At 42.8% G+C, this 23,993-nt stretch overlaps 1 protein-coding gene across 1 annotated transcript in view; it reads right to left on the minus strand.

Annotated features, from left to right (window-relative positions):
• The window catches only part of MECP2 (methyl-CpG binding protein 2), a 52,332-nt gene extending 30,720 nt beyond the window's left edge, over nt 1-21,612 (minus strand). The window contains exon 1 of the mRNA XM_068532997.1: nt 21,485-21,612. Within this exon, the coding sequence (XP_068389098.1) occupies nt 21,485-21,546 (62 nt within the window). The 5' untranslated portion in view covers nt 21,547-21,612. The remainder of the gene's footprint in view (nt 1-21,484) is intronic.
• Between the last annotated feature and the right edge of the window lie 2,381 nt (nt 21,613-23,993).

A 23,993-nucleotide genomic window follows, 5' to 3' on the forward strand; every position in this document is an offset into this window, starting at 1 on the left:
AACCACAAAACTGAACACAAATAAACCTAACTATATCAAATCAGTAACATAACCACATTAAAAAGAATTATTCCAAGTGACTTTTTTTCCAACACATTATAAAGAAAAATTTGAAACATACAGAAAAATTGAACGAACTGTACAAAGAACACCCACATACTCATCACCCAGATTCTACCATTGTTGACATGATTCATCCACCCATCAATCCATCTTATTTGTGATGCATTTCAAAGTTCACCAGTACACTTCATCCCCAAACACTTCAGCATGCATATCATTAACTAGAGATGAAAATTCATTTTCATTTTTTTAGGTAAAATTTACATCCAGTGAAATGACAAATCTTAAATGTATCATTTGGTAAGTTCTGTCAAGTGCATGCACCTATATAAGCCAAACCCCTATCAAGATAGACAATGTTACCATGGCCACAAAAAGTTCCCTGGCACCACTTTCCAGGCAGCCCCATCCCACATCCTCAGCAACATTTGGTGTTGTCAGTTTTCAGTTTTGGCCATTCCAGTGGGTGTGTAGTGGTACTTCACTGTGGCTTTTAATTTGCATTTCTTTGATGACTAATGTTAGCACTTTTTCGTGGGAATACTGGTCATCATTCAGATGCCTTCCTTTATGAAGTATTTACTAAAATCTTTTCCTGTTTTAAAAATAGATTCTTCTTATTATTGAGTTGTAAGAGTTCTTTATATATTCTGGATATGTCCTTTGTCAGATATATGACTTTCTATTTGCGACTTGTCTCAACTATTTTCTCAGTGACTTGTCTTTTCATTTTCTTAATAGTATCTTTTGAAGAGCAAAAGTTTTAAATTTTAATGAAGTCCAATGTATCCATTTTTTCCTTTAATAATTATTGCTTTCTGTATCCTAAGAAACCTTTACCTCCAGATTGTGAAGATATTGTTTTTTTCTAATAGCTTTATATTTAGGTCCATAATCCATGTGGAATTAATTTTCATGTATGGTGTGAGGTAGTGTTACAGGTTAAATTGTGTCCTCCTCAAAAAAGATATGTTGAAGTCTTAACCCCCAGTACCTAAGAATGTGATCAGCACCTAAGAATGTGATCTTATTTGGAAATAGGGTCATTGCAGATGTAATTAGTTAAGATGAGGTCAGCCTGGAGTAGGGTGGGTGCCTAATCCAATATGACTGGTGTCCTTATAAGAAGATAACCATGTGAAGATACAGACACAACACAGAGAACACCAAATGATGAGGAAGGCAGATGCTGGAGTTATGCAGCTGTAAGTCAAGGAACACCAAAGACTGCCAGCAAACCACCAGAAGCTAGGAAGAGGCAAGGAAAGATTTCCCTACAGGTTTCAGAGGGAGCATGGGCCTGAGGACACCTTGAGCTTTAAGCCATCTAGTTTGTGGTATTTTGTTACAGCAGCCTTAGGCAACTAATACGGGTAGGGTCAAGGTTCCTTTTTGTCTGGTATGAACAGAACCATTTGCTGAAGAGGCTTTCCTTTCTCACACTGAATTGCTCTGGCGCCTCTGTTAAAAATCAATCATAGAAGTTTGGTCGATTTCTGGGCTTTCTAGTCTCTTCCATTGAACTATGTGTTTATCCTTATACAAGTACCAGGCAGTCTTGATTATTGTAGCTTTACAGTAAGTCAAAGTCAGGTAGTATAAGTGCTCCAATTTTGCTCTTTTTCAAGATTGCTTTGGATAGTCTAGGTACTTTGCATTTCCATATACATTTTAGAATTGTTGTAAAGATTATTTAGTCTTTCGATCCATGAACATGGTATATCTTTCTATCTATTTAGGTCTTTAATTTCTTTCAGCAATGTTTCCACTTTCAGTGTACAGACCTTGTACATTTCTCATTAAATTATTCCTAATGGGACTGCATTGTAAATTTCATTTCCAGTTAATTTTTGTATAATTGACCCTGTATCCTGAGACCTTGCTGAATTCACTTTTTAGTTCTCGTACATATTTCTCTCTTATAGATTCTTTCAGATTTCTACATTACCTCCAAAAAGAAACAGTTTTACTTCCTTTTAATATTAATGCTTTTTATCTTTTTTCTTGCCTTACACTGGTTAGAACTTTTCCCTGATTTAAGGGTAACATGTTCAATATTTCATCATTAAATACAATTTATATGTATCTCTTTCTTAAGGCACTTTATCAGATGAGGAAGTTCCCTCTTATTCTTAATCTGCTGAGTTTCTATTATAAATGAGCACTGAATTTTATCAAATACTTTTTCTGTATTTATTGAGTTCATTATATGGTTCTTCTCCTTTATTCTCTTAATGTGGTGAATTACAGACTGGTTTTTAAATGTTACGCCACATTTGTATTCCTGTGATAAGCCTGAATTGGTTGATATATTACCTTTTTAACATACCGTTATATTTCATTTGCTAATATTTTATTAAGACTTTGACATTTATGCTCATGAGAGATAATGATCTATAATTTTCTTTTTATGTAATGTCTTTGTAAGATTTAGTATCAGGGTTATGTTAGACCCATAAAACAAACTACGAAGTATTTCTTCTTCCTCCTCTATTTTCTAAAAGCTTATGTTTATGTAAGATTGGTGTTATTTCTCAAATGGTTGATGAAATTCAGCTGTGAAACCAGACGGGCCTAGAGTTTTCTTTGTGGAAAATTTTTTTGATAATGAATTGAATCTTTTTACTAAATGAAGGGCTTTTTTCTATTTCATATTATGTCGATTTTTATATGTCCTTTTTTTTCAAGGAATTTGTCCATTTCACCCAAGTTGTCAATTTAACTTGTTCATAACATTCCCTTATAATCCTTTTAATGTCTGAAGAGGCTTTAGTAATATCCCCTTTTATGCCTGATACTGGCAACTTACGTGCTTTTCTTTTTATCTTCATTAGTCTGGCCAGGGGATTATCAACTTTGTTGATATATTTTGGTTTTGTTAATTTTTTCTACTCTTTGTTTTCTACCTCATAAATTTCTGCTCTTACCTTTGTCACTTCCTTCCTTCCCACTACTTACTTTGGGTTTACTTTGCTCTACTTTTCCTAGTTTAAGATGGACTCTTAGATCACTGATTTTATACCTTTTTTCTTTTCTAATAAATGCTTTTAAAGCTATAAATTTCCCTCTAAGTATTCCTTTAGCTGCACCCTATAACACTGAATATGTTGCACTTTCATTATAATTCATTATTACTTGAAATCTTCTCTAGTTTTTCTTGTGATTTCTTCTTTGACCCATGGGTTATTCAGAAATGTGTGGTTTAATTTTCAAATATTTGGGTTTTTTTCCCTAGATCTTTTGTTATGATTTCTAATTTAATCCCATTCTGATCAAAGACTATAATCTGTAGGATCTTAAGCTTCTGAAGTTGATGGAGACTTGTTTTATGGTCCAGCAAATACATTGTTGAACTGTATCATGTACACTTGAAAAGAATGTGTGTTCTGCAGTTGTTGAGCATGTTATTGTATAAATGTGGCTGGTAGTACTCAGATCTTCTACATCCGTACTGATTTTTTGGTCTAGTTCTACCAATTATTGAGAGAAGGGTACTAAAATTGCCAAGTACGATTACGGATTTGTCTATTTCTCTCTGTAATTCTGCTAATTTTTCTTCATGTATTTTGCAGCTCTGTAATTAGGCACATACACATTTATGACAGTTAATTTCTTCCTGATGAACTGACCCTTTTATCATTATGAAATGTGTCTTTTAATCTCTGGTAAGATCCTTTGTTTTGAAGTCTGCTTTTTTGATATTAGTATTGCCACTCCAGCTTTCCTACGCTTACTGTTTGCACGGTATATCTTTTTCCATCCTTCTCTTTTTAAGCTAGCTGAGTCTTTATATTAAAACTGTTTATCCTAAAGACAACATATGCTGGGTCTTGCTTTTTAATTCAGCTTACAATCTCTGCCATTTCACTGAAACGTTTAGTCCATTTACATTTAATGTGTTATTGATAAGACTGGCTTTTAGGCCCACTAATTTGTTCTTTCATTATGAGCATATTTTCTTTTATGTTCTTGAGCACAGTTATAACAGCCTAAAATAGTTACTATGTACAGAAAAAAATTTGCTTATCCCTGCTCTTGAGTAAAGGTCACATTTTTCCTATTTCTTCAAACGTCTAGATATTTTGAGTGATACACTGTCAGACTTTGGATTCTGTTATGTTCCAATGAAGAGTACCGATGTTTTATTTTAGCAGGCAGTTAATTTGATAGGACTCAGACTCCAAACTGTCTTCCCTACGGTGGGCAGCAGTTGAAATCAGTTTATTCCTTTGGCCTTAGCTAGAGTTTATATGAAGAATTTGCTGCTCCCGCCCCCCCCCCCCCCCCATGGCTATCTGCTTTCCAGGATTTCTGCCTTCAGTCCTCTGATTCCTTAACCCTTGAGATTACAGGTCTCTCTCCAAGTCTCAGTCTCCCTGCAGCAGCACTGACTAGGACTGCCCTTGGGTAAAAAGCCGTTATAAACGGAAATTCATCTAATGCAGTTCCTTTCTTCCAAGTATCAACTTCCCTCAAGTTTCTGCCTGCTTTAATCACTCTTTAGTGCCTTTAAATAGTTGTTTTTCATTTTTGTCTTTGAGTTTTTAGCTATTATCTGCAAGGGAGTGGGGGATAGTCCAAGATGAGCTACCTCACTACTACTAGAAGCAAATTCCCCAAGTGACTTTTGAGCACAGTAATCTTGATTTTACATCCTTGGTGAAATACATCCTAAGGACAAAAAGAAACAAACTTCGTTCAGGATTTTTATTGTTAGTAGCAATACTGGTATTACAATTTTATAATTATTTTATGTATATTATAAGATAAAGCAAATAAGTAACTGTTAATGTTAATTAGGAATGAACACTTTTTGTGTAAGAAAAAGATATACAACGATAAAATAAAAGTTAAAGACAAACCCTGTAATGTTAAATTTCCATTGTAGATATCATTATGTATTTATGAGTTAAGAAATTTTTTCAATGTTTTCTAGCTTTGTCCACTGCAAGAGCCTAGATACGATATCACCCTGGTAAGAGTGTGCATACCTAACACCCAAATCTTGGATTCTAAATGCCATTTCCCACTAAAAGGATCCGGAGCTCTTGGAACCAGTTCCAGGGTAGGAAAAGCACACATTGGGATGGAATGTCTTGTGCCAGAAAGCAAAAAATCACTCAAAGACTAATTAATAAGGATAGGCCAAGATGACACAGGCACCAGCATAAAGGGAATCTCATTAACCAAATCTGGAATAATTTGATCAAAAACGAATAGTGACTTTGGCTGAACTATAAAACATTTAATAAATAAAACTCCATGAGTCCATACTGACATGAGACAACAGAAAATACAACAGCAAATATTTTACCACCATTTGAGATGATTATTACACCAACTCCTTACTCTGGAATTTAGTAATCAAAAGCAAAGATTTAGCATTTATACTGATGCAGGGTCATTATATCCCCTTATATAGTGGGGAAGTGCCATACGGACTAAAGGTGATAGAACAGGAACCACTGTTTACAGTTACAGAGAAAACGTGAATATGAATCTCAACAAGGGAGGTGATACAAGCTAAGTTGTCTTCTTTCATTTCAGGGAGTTAATATAACTCCCCAACGTTGTCAAATTAAAAAAGATGTATAAGCACACAATTTAGTTTTGACGGTAACCATCAAAGAAACTCAAAGTAGAAACCGTTAAAAGCTGGCATCTCTAGGTCATGGAACAGGAAGGAGGAGGGGTAGACTGCTGTTTTCACCATAACCTCCTTTGAGAGAGGTTATGTTGTTATCAAGTGGCTGCAATATTTTGATTAAAAAAAAAATCAAAATCCAAGCAACCTAACCCTTCAATAGTTTACTAATGCTCTGACATAAACATCAAAAATCCTGCACCCAAGGCTTCCCTGGTGGTGCAGTGGTTAAGACTCCGCCTGCCAATGCAGGAGACACGGGTTTGAGCCCTGGTCCGGGAAGATCCCACATGCCACGGAGCAACTAAGGCCGTGCTCCACAACGACTGAGCCTGTGCTCTAGGGCCCACAAGCCACAACTACTGAGCCCGCGCACCTAGAGCCCATGCTCCGCAACAAGAGAAGCCACAGCAGTAAGCCCGCGCACCACAAGGAAGGGTAGCCCCCACTCGCCGCAACCAGAGAAGAGCCCGCGTGCAGCAACAAAGACCCAACGCAGCCAAAAATAAATAAATATATAAAATTTAAAATCCTGCGCCCAGCTCGTCAACCTCTCACCCTGCATCTTTGTCATCCCCCCACCCCTGCTCTGCTCCAGCCACACAGGGCTGCTTAAGTATCTCTGATGGTTAAGCTCCTGCCAGACTCAGGGCTTTCACACATGCTCTCCTCCATCGGGAAAGCCCTCCTCCACTCTGTGCTTTGCCCACGTCTGTTCACCCCTTGGTTCCCCGTTTCAGCACTGCCTCCTTAGGGCAGGCCTCCTTATCCCTCCCAAGGCTCGGCTGTTCCTCCATTACATATAATCACAGTGAACATTCCCCCCAACTTGTCCTTTAGAGCACTTAACCCATTGTAATTACATAATTACTTGCAAATTATTTAAAGTCTGTCTCTCCAGCCAAACTTAAGCTCCATGAGGAGAGATACCAATCTGTCTCAGTCACCCTACAGCCTGCCTACCACAGTGCCCCAGGTACTGTAGACACCTGACTCCATCATGGAATGAACGGCTGGATGACAGCCTGATGAACTGCATATCCTTCAGCACAGAGCAGCAAGGAACTCAGTACTTAAACTGAACTGTATTGGTCAGGCGATAAAGTTATGAAATGTGGAACAATTCCATCATTTAGAATTAAGTGTCACTGTAACAAACAGGCCTATGAAACATGTAGTATTTCCTAGTGTTGGTGAGAAAGCTGTTTAATATGTCACCCAAAGTCCCACTGCATCCATCAGTGAAGTGACCTGTGGCGAGGACTGAGGTCTTAGTGGAGATGCTGGGAAGTTGTTGGTTCTGGGGTACATTTTGAATGTAGAGGCCCACAGGACTTGCTGGTGAATTAGAGAAAGGTGAGGAAAAGAAGAGAATCAAGGACAACTCCTAGGATTTCAGATTGGTAACTGGGTGGATGCTGATGTTATTTAATGAGATAGAAACTAGGAAGAGAAGCATATTTGAAGGGGGAAAAAAGAAAGCAAAGAGTTCTGTTTGGGACTTGTTATGTTTGAGATGTCTATGAGCAACTCCAGGGGAAATACTGAAGAGGCCATCCAATGTGGGGCTCAAGTGAGAGGTTAGAGACGCAAGCTGGAGACACAGGCACAGAGTAGAATGGTCAGCACACAGCCATACCCATCATCTGGAGCAATGAAAGCACAGAAACAATGGAAACAACCCTAATTAAATCAAGGTATAGCCATCAATAAAATGTCAGGTGGTCATTAAAAATGATGTAAAAACATTATTCAGGGATTCCCTGGTGGTCCAGTGGTTAAGACTCTGCGCTCCCAATGCAGGGGGCCCGGGTTCAGTCCCTGGTCAGGGAACTAGATCCTGCATGCCTCAACTAAAGATCCCGTGTGCCACAACTAAAAGATCCCACACGCCGCAACTAAAGATCCCACATGTCGCAACTAAGACCTGGTGCAGCCAAATAAACAAATATTTAAAAAAAAAAGAGTCCTTCTGTAAAAAACAAACATCATCCAGACGTTATCTATCTGTAGACGGCAGATTTATGGGCAATTCTTACTTTTCCTCTTTCTATATTTTCTAAAAAACATTTTTTTTCATGAAACAGATATTTTTCAATTAGAAAATACAATTAAGTTATTTTCATTTTAGGGAAAAACGATGATATTATGTTTTTAGTGACATGGAAAGATATCTACAACATTATCATTGAGGAAAGAAGGCAAGTTACAACAGCACATACTATATGATCCCATTTATCTAAAACAACATATATGCATGCACACAGGTGCATAAGGAAGATTCTAGAAGGATGTTTAAAATACCAATAGCAAAGGTAACTTTTAGGCTATTATTTGCCAGTTGTAGTTGCATTATACTTTGCACAGTATCTGGAAAACACTAAATGTGTTCATAAAAAATATTTGATATAATAATTTGAACTAAGTTTTAATGTCATTCTGTCTCTCTTTATTGCACCTGTGCTTTAGGGCTTTCCTTGATCTCTTTCCCCAACACAGTGAGCACGCAAGTGCTGGCTGTTCTTGTATTTGTAGTTGCACAGTATAATGGACACAACCGGCATTCTTAACCTTTTTATGCCATGGGCCCTTTTGGCCCTCTGAACCACTCTTCAGAAGAATGTTTTGAAGTGCATAAAATAAAACGCATAGAAATTGATTAACAACTTACTTTGAGAATTGGTGCTAGAGTAATGTGCTTCTTTAGTAAACCACTAAACAGCCAGATCTACAGGTGGGTCTAATAACTAAGTCTGAATTGTGATGAACACAAGTGATATTTCAAAATCTCTGTAATTGTAATATGATATGAAAGCATCTTTGATCTCTATTGGTGACAAAATCACAGGTACTCCTAATACTACCATGGTCTGCTGCCTATATTTGTCATTAAATTTTCAGTGAGAGGTTAGTGAAAATAAAGATGGAGTGTTTTTCCCATCCAAGGTTACAGAACCCCTGACTTCTCAACCCTGAGTCGGAACCCTCAGTCTAGAAAGATATACACCAAACAATAACAGCAGTTTCCTCTCTGCATGGAGGAATTTTCAGAGTGATTTCCATACGCATTTTCTAAATTTTCTACAATGATGCCTTACTTATGTAATTAAAAAATAAAGAGCGTAATGAATAGTTTTTGTTTGGCTGTTCATTCTGTTTTGTCTTAAACAACCTGGAAGAGTGGTTAAGAAATTTTATACAGTTGCTTACAAGCTGTATTAACATCTTCTTACAGAGTGATACCACTTAAAAAAGACTTTCAACCTTCCCTAACTACTTATTATGATGAACTGAATCATTCCTGTGTTCTTACAAGCCTAGAAAAAAATTCACTAGAATTATTTATTCTGGAGTTAAAAGGAACAAAAAGACAAACTGTCACAACTGCAGACATTTGTCTATTTTTTTGCAAAGTGCAATTCCAAAAACAGCTGAAAATATTAGAGCGAATTAGTACTTAATATGGACTAATAGCTTCTGCTGTTTACAAAAACACAAACCCCACAAACACACAGAAATTTATATTTTAAAAATAAGTTACTAAAAATGTATATACAAATTTAAAATACAACTTTTCAAGGAAATGTCAAAACTTAAGTACCACTAGAAACCCCAGAAAAATGAAAATGCTTTAATTTTTCAAAAATAATTTACATGTAGAAAGTCAGCTCATGCTGAAAAGTGCTCAAGTTGGTGTCTTAGCAGCAATGTGAAATGTTGCAAATGAGATGGGAATGAAGGGAAATGTGCATATCTCAGAAGCCTTCTTTGATTTCTTTCAAATCTAAAAATAAAACCTTCGGACTGCTCTATTAATAAGTCTGGAAAATGGATGCCTTTTTTTGTGGAAAGCTTTCACAAACACAGAAATAAAAATATCTTCTTCTCGGTTAATAGGCCCAAAGGATGTAAACATAAACCAGATGTCAATCCTTGTTTCTCCACAATTCCATTCTCCCTCAGGGCTCTGGTGGGACTTTGGTTGTAAAGATGTTTCCACAGCACAAGGAGACATGTTAGATGAATGAAGGTCTGCACAGAGCAACATGGACCAGGCTCAAAAGGCCAAGTATAGCGTGAAAAGAGCGAGCTGCAGAATGTCACATACAGTAGGATACCATCCTGTTAAATTTGCAAAGCACTTTTGAATGTTATGTACTGGCACGTGGAACACAGCACAGAGCACGCATGGGGAGTATGCCCATCACCTTCGGGGGACAGGGCGGCAAGTGCAACCATAGGCTGGGGTGTCACTGGAGCTGTCCCATTCGAGTTCCATAAGGGGAGGCTGACGTGAACTGGGCAAACTGCTAACATTTCCGGAGTATGAAGAGAAAGTACCCGAGTCTACCCCCCGTGTAGAGTGCAGAGGACAGGGAGGAAGAGGGCCAGGAGGCCTGTGGGAAGGCAGGACCTGAGAAGCAGCAGGCTTGGGATGGCCTGCAGGAGCGCGAGCGCGGAGCAGCGGGCGCCAAGGAGCCCACCTCCCGAGCCCGGGCTCGCGGGGATGACGGTGGCGCCGTCCACAGGGACTCATCAGGGTGGACCTGGTCCTTGACAAGACGGGAGTGAGCTTGCTCATGCACTGCTTCCTTCACCACGAAAGTCTTGGCAAAAAAATAATAAATAAAAATCAGAACTAAGCAGTGCGTTTGGTCCCATAGTTGACTCACACGCCAGGCAAGCTGTCTCCCTCCTCGCAATATCGAGTATCAGAGTGACGCCCTGGGGCAGAAGTGGAGGGAAGAAAGGTTCCAGGAAGAGGTCTGGAGCAGGAGCCCCAGGGGCCTGACGGGTAGGAGACCAGCCGACTCAGGGCAGATGGCCTCGAGAGCAGGGGCGGGGTCGGGGGAAACAGGCCGGGTGGCCAGAGCGCCTGGCACGGCCTCCGGGGGCTCTCAGAGTGCGGCGGCTCAGAAGGAAAGCTGAGCCTATTTGGCACAGCCGGCGCAGCTGTGTCTGATCTCCCACCAGCACACTCTGCCAGCGCAGCTGCTCCGAGACCCCTGCCTGTCTCATCCCCGCACCCTGAGCCCTCGCGGCCAGCCTGACAGCTCTCTCTTATCCGAGCCTGCAGACGGGCTGCTCTCTCCTCCACACATACTTTCTCCTGGACCAGCTAATGTTGCCTTATCGTTCAGGTCTGGGGGGGGTCACTTTTCAAAGAAGTCTCTTCCCTGACCCTACCCTGAAGTCTAGGTGGGATCCCTCTAATATTTATGTGCACCTTCAGTGGCCACTGTAGCATTTAGCCCCTTGTAAAGTAATGGCCTATTTGCCTGTCTGTCTTCCTTTAGACCACAAGACCACTGAAGCTAGGAACAGTCCCTAGCATCTAGGACAGGAACTGACAAATAATAGATGCTCAATTAGTACAGGGTAAATGAATAAAGTATTGCAATATAAGAGTACCATGGTCAAAGACAAATGAAGCAACTGCAATATGGTCCTGGATATTCCTTACGCATATTACAATACAAAAAAGACAGAACGTCCAGCCGCTGCGGCACTCTTCAACCCTGAGTCCCAAGGAGCCACTGAAACTTAGAACAGTACCAAAATAAAAATGCTCCATTTTCTTCAAGATTTCACAAACAAGAACAGGCTGAAGTTCCCCTTGCCAAGTAAAGGGTCCTGTCTCAGCCTCTGCTCACATGAGGTCATGAAATGGAAGCTTCCGAAGTTTTGCTTTCTCGTGCTAACTGCTAAAAGCAATTTCTTCCTAGCCTAATAAACAGCTCTCTAATCTCTACAAATTGCAGTGCAGGCATACATTTTGTGCTTATCTACTCATATGTAGTTTTTTCTCTAAAACTGTGCAATTAAAAGGCCATCCTTGATTTAGCAATACCTATCAAAGTTTAAAATGCATATATCCTTTGACCCGGCAAGTTCCATCTCTAGGAATTTCTCCTACAGATAAACTTGGCTGTGAGCAAAATGGTGTTATGTAAAAAACTATTCACTACTGCATTAGTGAAATAAAAAACACTGGAAACATAAATACCCAGCAAGAGAAACCCACTTAAAGAAATTACGGTGCATCCATAATGGACTACTACCCCAACCCTTAAAAAGAGTGCCGTGGCTCTACAGAAACTGATACGGAACAATCACCAAGATATATTAACTAAAGAGAGCAAACTCTGCAAATACGCACAGTATTTTACTGTTTGGTAAAAAAACACACACCTTTGTGTGTGTAGACACATACATAAAATATATACATAAACACATATATAAAAACATATAATACATGAGGTATCTAGAAGAGTCAATTTCACAGGAGACAGGAAGTAGAAGAGTGATTGCCAGGGGCTGGGGGAGGAAGGAAGAATGGGGAGTTATGGTTTAAAGGGGACCATTTCAGTTCTGCAAGATAAAAAGGGTTCTGGAGATACACAGTGGTGATGGTTGCACAACAATGAGAATGTACTTAATGTCACTAAACTGTACACTTAATAATGGCTAAAACAGTAAATTTTACGTTATGACGTAAAACAGTAAATTTTGCGTTTACTATGACTATATTACCACAATTTAAAAATTACACACACACACAGATTCATAAGAAACTGGTAATGATGACTGCCTTCAGGGAGATAAATGGATGTCTGGGGACAGAGTGGCAAGGAAATCTTACACCATGTAACCTTTTGTACCACCTTTTTCATTCCGTACTATATACCTAACTATTCTAAAACATCATTAAAAAAACCCCTCAGCCTTATACAAGAAGCCTTTTCCTTAATCAAAAATCATTTATATCATTTAAGTAAAAAAAAAAAAAAATCAGGATTCCACTTCAGTTTTGAGGGTAGTTATTAGATTTAAATGATACAAGTTGCAAAAAATTACACTTGTTCCCCTAAGATTATATTCACCAAAATCCTGTCTTTATTTTTATCAGCTATTACAGAAAGCTTCAAAATCATCATAGAAGAAAATTACCATTTTTATCAGTACGCAACTTTTATTCCATCACAACCAAGCCAGCTGAATATAGAACTATTTTAACAGCAAAAAGCCCTCATCATAAATCAAGACATAAATCAGCCTGCAATTACATGAGTTAGAAAACAAACTATGCTTATGTTGCAGTCTACCCTAAAGCTTTAACTTCTATGTCAGAATTTAAAACACACACATGCACACACACACACCCTCTGGATTCCTCCTAGTTTATCTAAAACCTACTTTTGTGAAGATCCACTATTTTCTTGAGTCTTCCGGAATGAGCACTGTAGCCATGCAGTTGGCATCACATCACGACCTCTGTAGCCTCCCCCGGCACCCCTTGCCCGGTCAAGAAGGTAGTACTTGCAGGGCCCAGCACCGTCCCTGGCTCAAAGCAGGGGCGAAAATATTTGTTGGGTGAATGAATAAATGATTATCTGCTGACAGGCTTGCCATCAAGCCTCACAAAGAAAAAATTCAGAAAGAAAAAAGTAACAGATGCTTTGTTCACCTGAAGTCAGCATATGATACACGTGAAGACCAGATGACTGGTTCACCAAATGGCTATGATACAACTGGCTAGGTGGGCTCTAGACCTCATCCCACCGCAAAGTTAAATACAAAAACAAGTATTTTAAATACCATACAAAAAACACAGGACAACTTACCTATAAGATTCTTTTGCATGTATCAAATATGTATATATGAATATAGCACATCATCAAGTTTTTTAGGAAGAAAGTAAATACAGATGCACATTGTCATGTTTTTAGAGTAGGAAAGGACTTTTTAAGTATAAAAGCAAAACAAGAAACCATAACAAAAATTTTATATATCAAAAAGACAAGCAGGATCAAAAGATAAATGACATGGGCTTCCCTGGTGGCGCAGTGGTTAAGAATCCGCCTGCCAATGCAGGGGACGTGGGTTTGAGCCCTGGTCCAGGAAGATCCCACAGGCTGCGGAGCAACTAAGCCCGTGCGCCACAACTACGGAGCCTGCGCTCTAGAGCCCGCGAGCCACAACTACTGAAGCCCGCACGCCTAGAGCCGGTGCTGCGCAACAAGAGAAGTCACCGCAATGAGAAGCCCGCGCACCGCAACAAAGAGCAGCCCCCGCTCGCCGCAACTAAAGAAAGCCCACACGCAGCAACGAAGACCCAACGCAGCCAAAAAAAAAAAAGATACACGACAAAGTAGGAAAAATATCTGCATGATGACAAAGAATTTCCTTAATACATTAAGAGTTCTTATAAATTGACTTAAAAAGAAATACCCTGAGGGAAGGATAAATGCAGAATATGAACAGGCAATTCACAAAGACCAAATACAAACGGCCAATGACTACTGACATTCAGCCCCAGTAATAACCCAAGGAGCACACATTTAAGAGATGGATATCCAATTCTGGGAGGGTATGGGAACTGGCACTTTCTAAGACTGTCGTGGAAAATGGGATAGACATTTTGGAAGGTGATGTGGTAGTACCCACCAGTAACTCCAAGTCTAGGCAGCCATTCTTCAAAAAGACTGGCACATGAGGAAGTTCAATCCAACAGCGTCTTAAAAAGTGAACCATTGGGAAAACCAATAGGGGGACAACACATGATAGTAAGTTGGCACCAAACCACCCTGCTATTAAACAGAAATGAGGCAGAGAAACGTATCACATGGATAGATGCAGAATACGTACAATACCGTTCTTGTTTTGTCAAAAATACAAAAGGTGCATACTGGCGTAGCCTGAGAAGACCATTCAGAAGGATCTACATTAAGCTATTAACAGCAGTTACCCTGGGTAGTGGGTACGGAGAGTAATGGGGAGCTTTCGCTTTTTTACTTGATATACTTTAAAATGGTTTGAATTTTCTATAAAAAGCATGTATTATTTTTATAATTTCTTAAAAAGGAAGAGAAAAACAGCAAGATATCAAGCACTTATCTATTAAAAACAGGTTCTGTCCTTTGAGAATTACCTTCAAAGTTCCTTGAAGCTCAAATGGCCGTGTCTTTCCCATTCATAAGTAATAAGAGATATTTTTAAAAACATCTCTTCCTTTCTACATTTCTTAGAAGAAACTGTACAGAGTCACCACTGTCTTCTAAAATCCATTCGTAATCTGAGAAAAAGACTATTAAAAACACAAATCACCCCCTCAGGCCTAATATCTATCAGAAGAAACCCATTCACTGACTATATTACATTTAGTCCACACAATTTCTGAGACAACGCACAAAGCGCCAGCCACAGAACTCCCACCAGCATAAATACGTGGCGTACAAAGAACGCCCTGTCGGCAGGGCCCAGAGCACAGCCCGCAGCGGTAAATGGGAATGACAATTTGAGTCACAGGATCAGGAGTGAAACCGAACTTGGGACTTGGAGGCAGTGTGATGCTCTTCACTTCCTTCTACACCTTTTATTCTCTGCCACCCAAACTCTGCCCCTCGCACAGCCCCGAAATGGGCGATCTGTTACGGATGTCCACACGGCTTTACACTGAGGCGTCAGAAACCACTAGAGAGATACAGCCAAGTGCTACTCGAGGGTCTCAGCTGGAATCACAATGGCAGCATATGTGTAAACTCACATTTTTTCTTAGGAAAAGAAATGGAAAAATCAAATTAGAACGTTCTGTCTTACCACATGGAATGTTTGAAATCCGGATGTCAAAACATCAAATGTGGAGTGACCCCTACTCTAAAAAAGCTTAAGATATTGAGCCAGACAGGTGAGAAATTAGGGAACCACTCATTTTTACGAAATTAAAGTCCACGCAGTGGCGCCAAAGTAGCCCAAAGCGCGGCTGATAGAGCCTCTGGGCGTCAGACTCCAATGACTTAGCTTCCCAGCTTTTCAAAAGGCATTCATTCTGCTCTAGAGTCTCAAGAGCCAGAAGTGTATTTGGGTGTTCTCTGCAGTCCCCGTGGGAGGAGTGCGGCAAGCACACACCATTAGCCATGGGCTCCGCTGTCTGGCAACGGCTTTCAGGATGTCATCCTTCTAGGGGACCACACACCAGTTCCCACGTCTGGAAATGCATTACCGCCACTCACTAATGTTGACCAGGAAGTCATTTACCCAAGACCAAAGCAAACAAGGCACAGTGCTGAAGGCCGCTAGGCGACAGCAGTAGCGGCAAGTGAAGAGCTCAGTCAAAGCGCTCTCAGCTCAGCTGACCTGCTTGAAGGTGAACTGAAGGTGCAGGTCACCAGTTCCAGCTCTAATCTGACACCCGCCCCCAGATCACACTGTGGCTACCAAGTAGCCCTACCCAAACTGACCTTTCAGGGCTCAGGGAAGTGACTTTTTTTTATTATATGGCACAGTTTGGCACAGTTATGTCTTTAGTCTTTGGGGTACTTTTATACTGTCCAAGAGTAGTATAACTTGTTTTATTCCTTTTTTTTTTTCTTTTAAAAACAGATGGCCAAACCAGGACATATACTAAAAAAAAAAAAAGGAAGGTTACTTACCTGAGCCCTAACATTCCAGCTACCATGGAATCTTGTTGGAGCTGGTCTACAGAAGCAAGATGTATTCTGGGGAGTCACATGTCACATCAAAGCAGGAACTGGTGAGTCTGTATTTTTATGGAGCCTAAAACAAAGAAAATCGTAAGTTGAAAGCCCCCATTGTGCTCCACGACCTTTTTCCCAGGGCTATTTGGGACATTTTGAAGATAAACATACAGACAAAGTACTATGCTATTTCCTGGCTTACCTAGCTAGAAACAAAGAATAAACTGCAATTTACTGACATATAACACATGGTGCTAAAATAAAGGAAAGACTCATGCATGTTAGAACCGACACTATTACAGGTCTTGTCACCTCTGAGGGAAATTTTGACACTATAAAGCATACCGTTAGTAGCGATCTCTGGTTAGTATTTCTTGCAACATGTCATACAGAAATACTCAGGGAGAGAAGACATGTTCAAGAGAACATGCAACGTCAAAATGTCATCCCAAGAAGAACACATGAAATCCAGAGGCAAAGTCTCCCTTCATTTTAAAGCAGCTGAAGTTGCAACAAGCTGCTGTAACATCACATAAAGGGGCTTTAACTGTGAGAGAAAAAAGGCAGCACCAACAGAAACCAAGTGCCCTGGGAGATCCAAAGCTATTCTAAAAAATACACAAGTCTGTTTTAGAGCCATCACTTTTAAGCCTCTTAGATCAGGAAATCGAAATGTTCAACAAACTGGGTTAATAGCTTGATAGTTTCTACTTTGCTTTTGAACACATGTTCAAAAAAGGTCTTTTGTCACTCTATTTTTTATCAAGATAACCACCATTTCCTTGTTAAACGTAAACTGCCCCATATTAGCTAATCTCTGATACCTTGCTGGCCCAAGAGTAGCACTTTTATCTTTAGACTAAAAAAAGCCTAGAGTGTATAACTTAGAGACTCTTCACACAAACAATTACTCATGTAATCAAACCCAGAGAAAGGGCAACACCAACGAAGTCTTTTACTGCTGGTCTGTAACTACCAGGATGGTACCTGGAATTATCTGTTGAGGTGCAGTGAGGCCTTTAATTCCCTTAAACATTCGAGCCATAGAACACTTTGAAATCCCAGAAGTCAAGGTTACAGTATTACTCAGTTAGCTATATAATAAAAATCAAACTGGCACCCTGGCTGGGAGGTCCTGGAAAAGCCACAACTTCTCACAGCTGCATTTTTTTTTTTTTTTGGTAAATTGCATTTTTATTTGTAAACTGAGGGAGCTGGACTAAGGTTCCTCTAGCTCTGAAATTTTAAGATCTCTGATAACTCAAGATTCCATGGAGAAAAAAAAAAGAGCCAGCAAATGAGAGCACTTAGGTGAAGACCCAATAAAGCAATGATTTGCAGGTCCATATACATAGTGCCCCCAGCTCTTAGGCACAGAAGCCAACTGAACCCTTCCTAAGGATTGCTCCCAAGAGTCCAGACCTCTGCAGTTCTGTAAAACAGCTATGCTAAAGACACATTCATACACCAGCAGAACCAACATAAGTGTGCCTTGAAGAAGTGAAAAAGGCCAAGGCTTTATTCTGTAATGGAACGGTCACAACCCCCCTTAAACATGGGAGTGGGCATGCCCTGCCAGCCCCCCAATTCCCATTCCCACTCAGTTCCCCCACACACCATACCAACCATCAAAGGGGTGGAACCAGGTATTTAAGCAATGGCATGCAAATCAAGCTTTCAATAAGAAGAGGTTCCTTGCCAGAGAAAGGCAGAAGAGACCAGATAAAGGCAGAAGAGTACAACTTTTGTGTCAGTGAGTCCAAGGAAGAGGAACTCATTTACATCCGTCCTACCCGAAATGAGGTAAAGGCACAGCGGTGACAATGGCAGTTTGACTGGAGAGGGCTAGTACAGAAGCATTGAGGACAAGGTCCTTCCATTGGAGCGGCAGTAATGCTCTACCCAAGAAAAAAGGTTGCGTCTGCCGGCCACACGAGGCTGGTCTGCATGCATGTCACCAGAGCAGAGGGTGGTGAGAACAAGCAGGTGTCCTGCCACGCTCCCTGGAACCACCAGTCTAGGGCTAATGCTTTACCACTTCTGCACTTAAAACACTAGTTACTACAAATGCCAAACATTTTCTGTGCTTCTCTTCTTCTCATAGATAACTTGGGCAGGCTGGCCACAAACTGCTCTTAGCCAATTAAAAGCTTTTCACTGATATTCACCTTTATAAAAGATTACAGGGCTTCCCTGGTGGCACAGTGGTTAAGAATCCGCCTGCCAGTGCAGGGGACACGGGTGCGAGACCTGGTCCGGGAAGATCCCACATGCCGCGGAGCAACTAAGCCCGTGCGCCACAGCTACTGAGCTTGCGCTCTAGACCCCACGAGCCACAAGTACTGAGCCCGCGTGCCCCAACTACTGAAGCCCACGTGCCTAGAGCCCGTGCTCCGCAACAAGAGAAGCCACTGCAATGAGAAGCCCGCGCACCGCAACCAAGAGTAGCCCCCGCTCGCCGCACCTAGAGAAAGCCCGCGCGCAGCAACCAAGAGTAGCCCCCGCTCGCCGCACTGAAGACCCAACGCAGCCAAAAATAAATAAATAAATAAATAGATGTTTTAAAAAAATAAAGAAAAGATTACAGGTTCCAGGAGACATCATTTATAATGTAAATAGTCCCGGGCAGGTGTATTAGTGGTGGAAACCGCCCTCAAGTAAGGAACGGACACTTTTCCGTCTGCTCTTCTTTATTCTAGGTTCAAGAAGCGAGCTTCTCATGCCATCTCCACATGGGGGAAGGGGTATTCGGGTGGGGTAAAATCATATTGGACTCATCTAGCCACTTCTTCTGTCAAATTCCACAGCTTGCCTCCCCACCCCACTAGATTCAGCCACACAGAGGCAGGGCAGGCAGGGAAACAATGGCTGTGGCTGGAAATTGCAAATAGAATGCAAAATTGTGTTCTAACCCTCCTGAAACATAAGCAGCGCAGCGCAGAAGTTGGAGTACGGGTGGACTGCATCATGCTCTATCAAGTGAAACAAAGACCCGGGACTTTAGGTTTAAAGTATTCCAGGCAAATCTGTAACAACAAAAAAAGAGCATGGTGTGATAGGCCAGTACTGGCAAGAAAGCCACAGAAGGTTTCTTCAAGCTGTTAGGACACGATGACTTCAGATGCCACCAATCACTCTGCAGAGAAACTATATTCTGGAAGCTGTCTGTGCAGTTTAAAGGGATAGGGATATGATGGAACAACTAACTGGAGGGGCACCCAAGGAGGCTAACGCACTGCCAATGACACAAAACAAAGCAGAGCCCTTGTCCTGTCACGTCTCAGGCTTAGACGTACAAACCTTGGAATCTTCGTCAAGTGAGCTTGTGCTACCTGTGTGTGCAGACGGGAATGCACCTCAGTGATCGGCCGGTCACCCGGCTGACAGGTCATGAATGGGTATTCTGTGGCAACTTATTTAATCAACTGTACTACTAGATTGACTGTGCCCTTTAAGGTTCTGATATGTCTGGGTAAGAAAATAAAAGCAAATGTTTCCTAGGCTCCGTGACTAGGATTTTAAGTAGAAGTCCTAAAAAACCCATAAATAAGCCTATTTCCGTAAATCTCTGGTGGAAATTCCCAAAAGACCTAAAAAAATCCAGATTTTTTTAAAAAAAATAAGGATCCAGCATATTTCAAAGGACCCAAGAGGAGAGGTTAATCTCATTGTTAGCTGAAAGCACTCAGATGCAGATGGAAATTCCGGCCATGAAACCCAAACTTCTCCTGTATAGTAACTGCCTATTAACAATGAATTTTACTACCAAGGCCCAAATAGGCTTCATTTTTGTAATATAACAAAATGCCTAAAACTTGCCAGAGTCCTACAAAGTGTAAGCCACTCAGCCTCCCAGGCCAGTAGGTTCGGTTCCACAATCACCAACCACCCCCTGAATTTGATCCTACCATCTTACAATTTGGGGCACTGATCCCGCACAGCAGAGACACAACGTGTGAATGGCTCTGCAGAGCCTGTTCCTGGAAAAACCAGAAGCACACATCTGCCTGACCATGAGTCAGGAATATCAATTTTGTGGTGGAGCCCATTTCTGCTGTGACCAATCCACACCGAACACACTCACAATAGAAGCGACGGCCACAGAGGTGTATTCCAGAGACAGCTTTTCCCCCTTGGATCCACACTCAGCAATGCCATGAACGGTCTCCTCTGTAAGAGCAATCTTTAGACTCTTCACAATGACCTTAAGTCTTCAGTGCAAAACCACAAAAACATTGCCACGCCACGAATAAGTCACCTGAGTTTCAGTTTGCGTGACTCAGTCAGAACCAAACTAAAAAGAAAATAAACTTTCAGGGACCAACTGATAGGAGCCACAGCGATGCGGCGAACTTGCCCCATCTGGTACTGGTGATCTTGAGCAGGACACGCTCCGGGACTATGGAAGCCCGTCACATACTATGTCCCACTCCACTTATGTAACTGGAAGATCGCCGGCGAAGGGGGGGAGGATGGGAGGGCGCTCGTATTCTGAGGCCACGGCACCCCCAAAGGCCCTGGGGGCGCGCTCCCACCGAAGAGCCTCAGGTGCTGCCGGACACAGTCCCCTACCCACGGCTCCTGATGGCAACTAAACCGCCTCTTTCTGATGAGCTGTGGGGTCAGGAACACCATGTCTAGTGCCTTTTGTGGGTGGACAATAATTCCCACCTACTTGTTCCTGGTAGATGCGAAAGAAACTCGCTCGCAGTGGGGGCAGAAAGTCATGGAATGGGCGAGAAGGAGGGGGAGGCAAAGCCTGGAGATGGGGGTGAAAGCGCAGGAGCCCTTGTGGCGCACTCTCCCGACGGGAGGCGGACTGCGCACGCGCGCCAGTGGGGGGGCCGAGTAACGGGAGAGGGGGCGCGCGAGGGAGGGAGACGGGAAAGCGCGATCCAGGGAGAGGCCGGGGCCGCGGGCGCGCGACGGCGCCTCGGGCCCGAAGCCCCGCGAAGGGCACGACGCGCGCGCGCAGCCCCGACAGGCGAAACCCCGGCGACAGGGGTGCCCGCGGGGCCGGGGGCCGGGATGCGCGCCGAAGGCGGGAGGGCGGGGGGAACCAGGCGAAGGCAGCCCTGGGAGGCCGCGCCGAGGACGGTCACCCGCAAGTGCGGGTAACGGGCCGAGGGCGGGGGGTGGGGGGGGCGCCGTCACCAGCGGGAGGGGGAGGGTAGAGAGGAGGGACGCCATCCGCCAGCCGTGTCGCCCGACCCCGCGGGCCCCTCCCGCGCCACGTCCCGCCCCTACCCCCCGCCCCCCAGCAAGGGTCCCCGCCCGCGGCCGCGGCGGTCCCACTCACAGTCTCTCCTCCTCGCCTCCTCCTCCTCCTCCGCTCGGCGCGGCAGCGGCGGCGGCGGCCATTTTCCGGACGGCTTTTACCACAGCCCTCTCTCCGAGAGGAGGGAGCGCGCGCGCCGCCGACGCCGGGACCCCGCACGGCCGACGTCGCGCCCCGCCCTCCCGGTCGGCCTGTGCGCTGCTGCACCTGCGCGCCCGCGCCCCGCCCCCGGCGCCGCTGCCAGCCGGCCCGCCATTGGGTGCGGCGGCCGGGGCGGGGCGGAGCCTCGGCGGCGACGCCTCCAATTGGCGGGAGTTCGTGTCCGTTCCGGCAAAGGAAAAAGGGGCGGACGCCCCGTCTAGCTGCCGATTGGCTGCCGACGGCCGTCATTTGGGGAAAAGAGGCGGCTTGGGTGCCGAGGGGCTGGTTTAGTGGGCGGAATTTGAATATTAAGGATTAATGGGATGCTGGGGCAAGTGAAGGCCTAGGCTCGGGACGCCTGTTTGTGCGGCCATCCCGGGCCCTTGACCCGCTGTCCACAAACACACAAAGTACGTTGCCATAAGCCTTTCACAGCACCCACGTTTTCTCAACATCACCACCTTCAGTACAAGCAGCAAAGTTGCCTGACATTGTTCCAGCCGAGGGACCTTGCTTTAAGAGGCCTACCCAATGCATTCTTTCATCTGAGCCTGCCTTGTGCCACACTCTCACAGGGGCAGGGAATAAACTGAACAACAAATCACAGCCTTGGCCTTCTTGAAACTCTGGTGGGGGGGTGGGGCAGAGGGTGCATGCCAAGGCTGCATGAGACCTGTCATTGTTGGATGAGACGGTTTGGTGTGGGTGGGCAGAAGGGGTAGTGGGAGCACAAAGGAAGCAGCACTTGGCTCTGCCTGGAAGACATGATTTGGGACCCAAGATCCAGCAACGCTGGTATGGAAAAATATTTAAGAGTATGAGAAAAGTTTTAGCTAACGGAGTGTTCAGGATAGGACTGTTTGTCAAGGCGACCTTACTCTGATTCCAGCTGTCATCCAATTCATCCAATGCTCTTTGTGCTAGTTCCATGCTTGACAAGGAACCCTCTGACTCTGATGTCACTCCTCACCCCCCATTCATTTATTAGATCCCTGTTATGTGCCCGGCACTGTTCCAGGCTCTGGATGCACAGTACTGAACAAGACAGCAAACTAACATTCTTGTGGGGGAAGATTCATAGTAAACATACAAATAAGTATATAATATAATGTCACATAATGATAAGAACTTTGAGATAGATAAAGCAAGGGTGAAGGGGGTGCTATTTAGATATCCACAGGCTTTTGCTCTCATTTTATTCCCCCGTATGGTTATCTGAGGAGAGAAGAAGATTCCACACAAGTTCAAAGGCCCTGAGGAGAGACTATGCCTGGTACATTGGGGAGTAACAAGGAAGTTTATGTGGCTACAGGGTGGTAAGGTATGTGGTTGGAGAACTGGGAGCTTATTCTGAGATGAGAAGCCTTTGGAAGATTTTGAATGGGAGCTGACATCATCAGATGTATGTTGCAGGTGCAGTGTGGAGATCTGTGGTGAGACAAAAGGAGCAAGAGCCCAGTCAGGAGGCCCTGACAACAGTCTAGGAGAGGTGAGAGTGCTTTTTAACTAGGGTGGTAGCAGTGGAGGTTCTGAGAAGTTGTGAAATTCAAGCTATATTTTCAAAATTGAGCAGAAAGGATTGGATGTAGCGTATAGAGAAAGAGAAAAAACAAAGAGGGGTCCTGAGTTTTTGGCCTGAGCAATTGAGTGAATGGGTGATTTCACCATGATGGGGAAAACTGTAGGAAAAGCACATTTTGGGAGGTACAGATCAAGAATTCTGTTTTGGCCATGTTAAGCTTGGGGTGCCTATTAGACGTGCAATGTTGAGACGAGATGTTGAGTAGGTGGTTGAGTCAACAAGTCAACAAGCTCAACATTTAACTCAAGAAACTATAAAAGGAACAGCAAAGTAAACCTGGAGGAAACAGAAGGAAGAAAAATAAGGATGAGCAGAATTTGATTAAACAGAAACAACCGATTGAGAAGATTGAGAACATCAAAAGCTGATGGTTTGAAAAGCTGGAAACAAAAGCCAGCCCTCTTAGATAGAGAAAGAGAAGACGCAAGTAAATTATATTAGAAATGAAAAGGAAACATAACCATAGATACAATAGATTATACAATAGATAATAGATAAAACAGATAAATTTTCTAAAAAGGTATTATAAACAACTGTATATCATAATTGGAAAACATAAGCAAAATGAATAAGTTACTAGAAAAGCACAGCTTACCAGAACTGATTCTAGAAACAGAAAGCCTAGATAGACCCTCTATGACCACAAAGCAATTGACTATGTTTTTAAAAAAATCTACCCCTCCCCCCAAAAAAGCTCAGAGAACTTTACAGATGACATCTACCAAATTTTTAATGATTGGGTAATTCCAATCATAAACAAAAAAGAAAGAAATCTCCCCAAACCTGTTTTGTGAGGCTAATGTAATT

This window comes from Eschrichtius robustus, chromosome X (assembly GCF_028021215.1).
Source record: "Eschrichtius robustus isolate mEscRob2 chromosome X, mEscRob2.pri, whole genome shotgun sequence".
NCBI classification, from domain to species: domain Eukaryota; kingdom Metazoa; phylum Chordata; class Mammalia; order Artiodactyla; family Eschrichtiidae; genus Eschrichtius; species Eschrichtius robustus.